Raw genomic sequence first — 9,847 nt, forward strand, 5'->3', positions numbered from 1 at the left:
TGCTTCTCTCTCTCTCTCTCTCTCTCTATCTATCTATCTATCTATCTATCTATATCTCTACCTCGGCGTATGATTGTTGGAATTTTGAGGGCAATGAATCCAGTGTAGATGCCAACAGTTGCAGTTTGTGTCATCCAAGTATTGACAGTGATGGAGTTGAGAAAATTGGATTCAGACTGTTCTTCCATTCAGTTGTTGCAGCACTGTCAAGCCACAGGAAGCACTCTCAATCTCTCTCTCTCTCTCTCTCTCACTTTGTTCTATGCATGATTAGCTGCACATGCTGTCTGCTTGGATCGAAGCTCTTCAGTCATCTAATCAAACGAGTAAAAACATGTTCACTATGCTCTTTCTGACATCTGCACGTGATGTCTGATCAGTGTCTTCAGAACAAATCCAAAGGATACAAAACCAAGAACAATCTCTTTCTTCTATTGCTGCAACCGCAGAAGCTCGTATGAAGTTACACCAAACAGCCTTGTCTCGTCTGCTCGCACCCCCGCAAAAGATGAGGAAAAAGTAATGCATCAGTCAATATTCTTGCAACAAGCAATGAATTCAATAGATGGCAGTAATAGAGTGAGCTGAAGAAAGTCGATGCAAGTCCCACTTGGCTTCTATGTGCCACATGCGGTGGTCATCCACTTCATGTTACTATTATTATAGACCACCTTAGAAAATTCAAAGATGCTGTCACAATGCTGGGCTGCCCACCACAGACTCTGTCTCCATCTTAATTGGTACCATTATCGACTTTAACATTGACTAGAATAGTGATGCATGCAACTATTAGAATAGCAAGTATTATATATATATGTATGTATATATAGTGGGCAAAAGGATCTTAATTATTGATTTCCATGGCTATTCGAACCATGGTGATATGACCATATTAGGATGTGTTCTTGCATTTTTAGAATCGATTATACTAATAACGGTAGCAATGTTTCATCATTTTGGATAATGTATGCTTCTAGTTTTCATAAATGATCAAAAGAACTGAATTTTTTTTTGTGTGTGTGCATAGTACTCTTTTTTTAAATTTTCATATCTAACCTTATTTTATTGATTTTTGAAATTATGGATCAACGATGAGATGAAAAAGTCAGATTAGTACTCAAGAAATAAATTCTAAGATCAAACCTAAAAGAAAATCTATGAACTTTTCATAGACGATCCACGCGAAGGAGTTTCTACGAACTCCCGATATTATAGTTATCCGCAAAAGGTGAGGATGCTCTATTGTTACAAGGAACATGAAAACTTTCTCTTCGATCTAAAATAATATTTACAAATCGATGTTAACCCGAACCGAAAGACACCAAAGTGTGTTGTTAGATGTCTTATAGGGTGGTGTCATCATCAACTTAAACACAACAAACTGCATCAATGACAAAGGCTAATACCTCACAGAGCCTTTTGCCATCACTAATTTGTAGGTTTTTCAGCAGAGTTTCTAAGAATAGGATGCTCAAGTTTACCACAAAGGTGAGTACAAGAATATGTAATCACACAAGTGCAGAATCTAAATTGATGAAGACAAACACCTCATTACAATAAAATCATAGTGGCAGAATAGATTGACTCATAGATTGGTGCAGCAAAATTTAGTTGAAGCTGGACATCATCCACCAAATAGATTCTGCATCCTCGGCCAACGGAAACAACGACAAAATGCATTTATTGTACCATGATATCATAAAAAAAATTAAAATAAATTTCAAATTTAGCTAGAAAATCAGTCTACTTGAAGCATGTCGGTTGTCGACACTGAGATACTATAAATACCGAGGAGTACAAAGAAGCAGAGCAGTAAGCCTCTGGTATCAGCCTTCATTGAAAATTTGGTGTTGTGTTGACCATATGGATCGAAGAAAAGGAATATCACATCTATACTTAACAGTTATTAACCAGGCTTCTCACACACAAAGCTTCCTATAAATATTCGGCATCATCAGAAGTATGCTATCTCCGTGGACCAAGATGGATATCAAATATTAGTTATTTGGTTTATCAAAAACTTGAACTAGATCTCGAAGTATACTCTGCAACGAGTTTTGCAAATAATGATGACTTATTTTCTAACAATCTTGCTGGCGTGTCATGTTCCACAATTACTCCTGGTCAACAAAAGAAATCATGTCAGACATGAAGTAATCTCATGGTAAAGGGTAAAGAAAGAAACTCACTTTACTAACCATTATCAAGAAGCAAAACCATATCACTGTCGAGAACTGAAGTTATCCTATGCGCAATTGTGATCACGGTGGACTCCGAAAACTGCTTCCTCAGGGTCTTCTGAATCAGATTGTCTGTAGCAGTATCCACTGAAGCTGTTGCTTCATCAAGAACCAAAACCTTGCTTTTTTTCAGAATCACCCTACCCAAACAGACAAGCTGACGTTGACCCATGCTCCAGTTCTCCCCATTCTCAGTCACTGAAATCCACAAATATATACATAGCTAAAGTCCTAACAATCAGTCAAATGCAAAACAGATGTTTTATGCTAGTTACAAATATTTTCAATCCCAAACATCACAAGTTATTCCAGAGCGTAAGCTTTCTTATGCAAAATGCTTGCCACATGTCAACTCAAATCAAAACAAGTCACTTTTAGTATAAAAGCAACTCCGAAAACATACATCTGGAAAATGTTGTTATATTCAAAACAGGAGTGATTATGCTTTAGCTCAGCTACCAAGTACCAAATTGAATGTGTTTTATTAATGATCAAAGGGAAAAATAACTTTTTACCAAACAAACCAATCGTGCAAGTAAGATGTAGATGTCATCACAAAGGAAGCTGAGAAAGATACTTAACCTCCAGAGTCGAGTTTTAATTCTTTCTTCCTCACTTCCTCTCCAAGCTGACAGGATTCCAAGGCCTAAAACATGAGTATCACATTAAGGCAATCGGTATCCAGAATTAAATCAAAAAATGGGAGAAAATGATGAGGTAAAGATAAATCACCTCCCATATCGCTTCATCCTTGTACTCTTCAAGTGGGTCCAGATTGCTACGAACAGTTCCCTCAAACATTGTTGCGTCTTGTGGAATTATGCTTAGTCTTGACCTTAAGTCATGAAGTCCTACTGTTGAAATGTCAACACCATCAATAAGTATCTGGCCAACAGTAGGATCTATTATACGGAAGAGTGCTTGTATCAGGGTAGACTTTCCACTGCCTGTTCTTCCAACAATACCAGTCTTCATTCCTCCAGAGAAAGTGCAAGTCAGACCCCTCAACACAAAAGGCATGTGTGGTCCATAACGAACCTGTATCAACACTAAATCATCACTTGGAAATTTTTTCAAACGATTAGGAACTAATTGGATCTAGCAATAGCTAAGAAAGAAGGATCTTTTATCAATATAAATGTGCTTGAGAAGCTCATTTTAACATGTTTAGAGAAGAATTATGAAACCAACACTGGTGATCACATCTTTGTAGTATGTATCTCTTTGTAGAATCAATTTATGGCTAGGACAAAACCAAACCACTAATAAAGTTAAAACACATTGAAAAAATTGGCATTCTACCACCAGAACAGATAATGTGACAAACTGTTTTACTCCTAAAGTGATCATAACTATCTATGACGCAAGCCATAGACAAGAAAGACTAAACTAGAATCACAGAAGAGGAAAGTGGCAACTAAACAACATTCGATTTTCCCAAGACTCTTTTACAATTTGAAAAATAATGCATGTGGTCACCTGTAGGTTACGAAGTTCTATTTCTCCCTTTGATGGCCAACTGGAGTCTAGCTTGTTTGTTTCTACAGAGAGAGGAGGTTCGCTAGCAATGCTAGTATACTGCAGTATTCTCTCCACAGATATTATCTTGTTTTCAAGTTGGCAGACGTTCCATATTACCCAAGTTAGAAGCATATTGAGATTAAGTCCGTATGTCACCGCAAGACCAGCAATACCTGAAAAGAAGAGGATGCAAAAATGGTAGAAATTAGCACCCCACACTCCTCACATAACTTGATGCAAAATGGTAGTGAATAGCACTACATCCTTCACAACTCAGAAAAGATAGATCCTACATATTTTCATGGCAATTACCAGGATCAATCACTCCTTTTGGCACAGAGATCAAGAACACTAAAGAGAAGGCAAAAGTAAGAGTTGACAACATGTCCAAACGAAAGCAAAGCCATTCCATTGCACCGGCAGTGTGAAACTTGGGACGAGAGTAATCATCCGATAGATGAAAATTAGTGCCTACAAATCTTGCCTCATGACCAAAGCTTCTAATTATCATCGATCCCGACATTGATTCAGAGAAGTGTTGTATGATTGGAGCTTTGCACACACCAACCAACCTTGATAATTCTCGTGATGTACCTATGTAATAATTCTAAAGAGCAGAAGAACAATAAGATGAATGAGAGCATTTAGGATAAACAAGATAATAAATTAGCAAATTAATTGGAATACCATTATGCAATCCCAAAATAGACATAAAGGAAGAAGTAAATTCAATTCTACGAACTTTTGTCCAACACACGAAGATAAATTTCTTTTGATTAATCCATCTAACATTTTGAAGAGGAAAGCTTGTCCAAATAATTCCCACATTTAAGAATGGCATTTAAGTAAAAGGTTGCCTTTCGGTATAGAAAACAAAAATGAGCAACTAATTTTCAACATTACTAATCTAGGCTACTTGGATAGGTGAATTCTCTGACAGCTCCAATGTGGCACTGTGGCCACATTCCTGATCAGACGAATAGAAGTATTAGATATTCATAAGTGAAGAAAAAATATACTTGAACAACTGGTCTCTAGGTACTGATAATCATGATATAACCAAGGACTACTAAGCTGAAATAAAATATTTTGTTGCACGGTGTAATGAGAACCTAATCTTGAGTCTTGACAACTAAAATTCAAGTACTATCAACTAGGGAATGCCAAAAATAACCTACTGGGAGCCAAAAGTTTCATCTGTTTCTTGTTTCTATTCATGACAAGTATCTTTTTTTTCACTTTCAATGTATCCTCTCTTTTAGGCAAAAATGCCATTGTTTCTGTAGCAGTTAAGTTTAAGGGCATTTGACCATTAGCCTATTAGATTCTTTAAGTCTAGTTGCATTCTTCTAAGATAAAGCAACTAGGTTCTAGAAGAATGATAAATGAAAAGGAAAAGAAAAATCTTGTGAGGAATAGGTTTAACGGAAATGTGATACTTGATTCATGCAAGTCCACTTAACTTCAGATATAACAATCAGATTTACTAGTTGCCTGCAGTCATATTTAGAAGTCAAATTCTAAAAGCATTGCAGTTAAATACTCCAAGAGGAATATAAAATACATACGACTTGAATGAACAATGTTAACAGGAAAAAAAAGCAAGACAGAAAGTATTACCTGATACCAAATGCAGGCTGCAATCACAGGAATAAAGACAATGAATACTTGCCAAGCAACCTGTGACATGACTGCAATGATCCCGAGGAGTTGTATAGTTGTAAATGCAACAGAACCAATTTGGGAAGGAATATTGATATCTACTTCACTCTGATCTGTTGAGGCCTGGATAAATAATGCTACTATTATTGAGTGTCAACTCAAATGGCAAAACATATTTTCAGTACATTGCTAAAGATCAAAAGATGACTGAAGATCACATACTCTGTTGAGGATACGGCCACTGGGGGTGGAATCAAAAAATGACATCGGAGCACGGAAAATGCAGGTATGCAACTTGTTAAATAGCAGTGTCGCTGTCTTGTATCCAGCCGTTACAAGCAGGACGGCTCTTATAAGGATACAGAAGGAGCTCGCAAGTGCCAGTGCAACATAAACGTAGATTAGCATTGATCCACTGACAGGAGGTTCAACATCCTTGGAGACAGGAGCTGCCCATGCCATCCAGTAGTTGCTACCGATCTGAAGGATTTGAAAAAGGATTTGAGCCAATAACATTAGTGGCACAAGAGCTCCTTTATATGCCATCGTAATGTATGACCAGTAGACCCAAAACCCAACTTTGCCCTTTTCCCTCTCTTCTTCTTGAACAAGTTGCCCCTTCTGGGTGTTTACTTCATCTGCTTTACCATTTTGTGCATCTGTGTCGTTTGCTTGGGTAGAAGTTCGTGCACTACTTTTTGTGCCACTGGTACCAACTTCTGCATTGTTATCTGAAGTACCAGTACCAAGATCAACTGAGGCAAGTGCTGCCAAAGCATCCTTATGTGCACCAACCAATTCCATGAACTCTGTTCCTGAATTTAGGATCTCAGCATACTTTCCTGCTTGTGCAATCCTTCCATCTCTCATACACTAAAAAAGGAAGCATCAATCTTTTGTTATGCATCCTAAGCAGCCCGTGGGCTATTAACTGAACAATCAAGAAGAATAGATAAAAAGAAGAAAAGCATCACTCACCAGGACAAGATCAGCTGAAGGTAAGAACTCCACTTGGTGGGTGACATATATCACTGTTTTTGAAGCTAGATGGCCGAGCAAACATTCCTGCAATGAAAACGGTAATCAAACTATAAAAGTGACTGCACATAAAATGATGTGAAATTAGACGGTATTCTATCAGGAGGTCGAATATGTTAAAAAGTAACTCCTTAAAGAGACTTGACTTCAGAAGTATAATGTTTGATTCCAACATAAAACCATATGAGTGAAGCATTTATATTTTTCACCAGATTTGTAGCAATTGTAATTACGACAAACTGAGTACCTTGAAAAGATGAGACCCTGTGTGGGCATCGACAGCACTGAATGGATCATCAAGCAGGAAAATATCAGCATCATGATACAAAGCACGGGCAATCTGAATCCTTTGTTTTTGTCCTCCACTCAAGTTGATGCCTCTCTCCCCTATAACTGTCTGGTCTCCGAATGGCAGGATCTCCAAGTCCTTCTTCAAAGAGCATGCTTCAAGAACCTTGTCATACTTCTCATGGTCCATTTCCTTACCGAACAAAATGTTGTCTTGAATCTTGCCACTCTGTATCCATGGTGACTGTGGAACATAAGCAGTAGTCCCACACAGGCCAACAGTTCCTGATATTTTTGGCACTTCACCTAGCAAGCAAGATAACAAGCTAGATTTACCAGAACCAACAATTCCACACACAGCCACTTTCATGCCTTGCAGAACTTGGAAATTTAAATCCTTCAAGGTTGGGACTTCAGAAGACGGATCCCATGAGAAGCTTCCATTGATCACTTCAACTGCAACTTCAGAACTTCTTCTTGGAAGCCTCTGCACAGCATTAGATTGCAGTTCCTCGAGGCAGAGGAATGACGAAATTCTATCAAGAGAAACTTTAGTCTGAATAACCATGGAGATTGTGTCAGGGAGGTTGTAGATGGGCTCCTGCAACACTCTAAAAGTCGCAAGCGCAGAGAGGACCTTCCCAGATTCCAGTGGTATCCCCAGAAGCATGCAGGCCCCAAAGGTGACCACTGCCACGAAAGTAGGTGCACCCCAGAAGACAAAGGTCGTCATGGCCGATGTATAGACATACTTTCTCAACCAGTTGGTCTCATTTTCCCGAAGCTTGATTATTTTGGACAAGAACTTCATCTCCCAGCCTTGAAGCTTGAGAATTCTCATGTTCCTCAATATCTCTGAAGTTGCTTTCATCCTTGTGTCTTTACACTCCATGATCTTCTCCTGGTACTTCTCCTGCATCTTCCCCAGGGGAACATTGGCCAACATAACAATGAAAGTGGCAGCAAATGCAGCAAGGGAAGCAATGCCCAGATTGGCATACAAGATCAGCAATGCCAAGGCCACTTGCACAGGTACCATCCAAAGGTCATGCATGTACCAGCTAAAGAGCCCAACCCTGTCCGCATCCACACTCATCAGGTTGATGACTTCACCGCTTGTACGACTCTGCTTTGAGCAGCTGGACAGAGTCAGGCCCTTCTGGTAGATCATTGCCACAAGGGAAGCCCTGACTCTGATCCCGACCTGCTGTAATCTGAAGAACCAGTGCCTCTGAGAGAGGCACTCCAGAATCTTGGCGATGACGAATGCCATGACCAACATATAGCCTTCATTAGCGAACTTGCGGTTCCCATTCAGGTATTGAACAAAGTAATCGATGAGGTAGGGGCCGACGTAGGTGGCGACGGTGTACACGAGACAGTACAAGGCCGTCAACAAGATCTGCTTCCAGGCAGACAGAATTAATGCTCTCGCCAGCTTGAGTGTGGTGATTGCACCATCAGAGGCAGAGCTACTGCTGCCTGAGCAAGATTCAAGCTTGCTCTTGAAGATGGGAAAGACGCCAATAACGCTGTCGCGCTCGTCCAACTGCGGCACGTCCTTGAGGTCCAAGGTCTTTCTATGGCCGGCGGCAAGCAAGGGGCCCATCCAATAGAAGGTGAGTGTGCTGAGAAAACCGGCATTCCGGAAAAGAGAAGCACCGCCGGTATTAGTATCATGGCATGACTCATGGGAACCACCATTCAACAGCGGCTCCCGCGCATCAGAGCTCGGTTGCTCCTCCCAGCTGTTCCACAAGAAGCCGGCACAACAGAGGACCAGAGCACATGGAAAGGACCCAATGTCCAATACCCAAGCGCGGGTTGGGAGAGCAGCGCGCTGTCTGAGGCAGAAGAAGTCTATAGCAAGGAAAGAAGAGGACATGAGAAAAGAAAGCCCCCACCAAATCCTGAGAAGGGCCGGGAATCTCTTCGCGGACCGGAATCCCAAAACGAGATAAGCAGATGTGGCGAGCCACGCGGCCGCTCGGAGGGCCAAATCCAACCGACCGGCCACCCGGTCGCGCGGCCACCTCCACCCATCTCTGTACCAGAAGAAATCGAGCAAGCACAAGGAAAGATTGAACAGGCCCAAAACCAAGCAGGTGAAGAGCGCCAACCGATGGCGCAGAGGACTGCGGCTCTCTGCCCCATGTTTGGAACTCTCCAGCTTGTGCCTCGTGCGCTTGCAGAGCCAGAACAAGGCGAGCGAAAGCAGGAATATGAGATGGCACGAGGCGGAGAAGCCATGGAGGAAAACGGGTTGCAATAGGGACTCTACGTCGATACGCATTCCAAGGAACGGAGGGGTCGGCATGTTTGCTCCCTCGTCTTCCACCAAGGAAGGAAGGGAGCGAGCGGGGCAGGCTTGATTTAAAGGGGAAGAGGGGACGGGAAGGTCAAAGGCGGCTCCTTGCGGTGCAAGGTTGCTATGGGCCTCCTTGCTTCCCTGTAGACCACACGGGCCCCGCGCACGGGACAACTGCGGCAGATAGGGACGCGGAGGAAGAGCACAAAAGGCAATGGAGAGTCCAGTGAAGGAGGGGCGAGATGGAGGAACGGAGCGAGAAACAGAGGACCGCGGCGATTTCTTGACGACGGTGACGTAAGGAAGAACGAAAGGGTTGGGGTGCGTGAGGAGGGCAGACGGGTTCCGTTCCACACGCACAGCACACCGTGTGACAACGTAAACCAACCGGCGATCAGACGCACCCGTAAGCTTGATTGCTTATTTGGGAACGTCCCACTTTTTGGATTTTTTGAGGTGGATGTAAATATACCCAAATTCGCCTTAAAAGGCTCCTAAAATCATCTAAAGATAGAAATTAAATGATTATTTATATATTTTTTTTATTTATTATTTTAAATAAATAAATTTGGTGCTGCAATCATAAATGATTCATCTGATGCTACTTAAGTTTGCAGAATTAGCATGAAGTGGTGTTAAATCTGACTTAAAATCATCTAAAAGTAGGAGTACATTATCTTTGTCTCCTAAAGATCGACATAGTTGTACAAAATTTTATTATGATACACGACTATATTATATTTTATTCAAAAATTATGTTAGTGATGTTCAAGAAGCTTTCAGAAGAGAT

The 9,847-nt window shown here is 41.1% G+C and overlaps 1 protein-coding gene across 1 annotated transcript; it reads right to left on the bottom strand.

Moving 5' to 3' along the window:
- Window positions 1-1,503: 1,503 nt before the first annotated feature.
- LOC103969465 (ABC transporter C family member 3) lies at window positions 1,504-9,434 on the bottom strand. The gene is made up of 10 exons (XM_009382995.3): window positions 6,709-9,434; window positions 6,402-6,488; window positions 5,646-6,296; window positions 5,382-5,546; window positions 4,074-4,368; window positions 3,720-3,934; window positions 2,973-3,278; window positions 2,823-2,886; window positions 2,199-2,438; window positions 1,504-2,120 (listed from the first exon to the last, which is right to left on the bottom strand). Exons 1-10 carry the CDS (start codon window positions 9,064-9,066, stop codon window positions 2,014-2,016), a joined length of 4,488 nt encoding a protein of 1,495 aa, XP_009381270.2. The 5' UTR covers window positions 9,067-9,434; the 3' UTR covers window positions 1,504-2,013.
- Between the last annotated feature and the right edge of the window lie 413 nt (window positions 9,435-9,847).

The sequence above is a fragment of the Musa acuminata genome, chromosome BXJ2-10 (genome assembly GCF_036884655.1).
Source record: "Musa acuminata AAA Group cultivar baxijiao chromosome BXJ2-10, Cavendish_Baxijiao_AAA, whole genome shotgun sequence".
Classification (NCBI taxonomy): domain Eukaryota; kingdom Viridiplantae; phylum Streptophyta; class Magnoliopsida; order Zingiberales; family Musaceae; genus Musa; species Musa acuminata.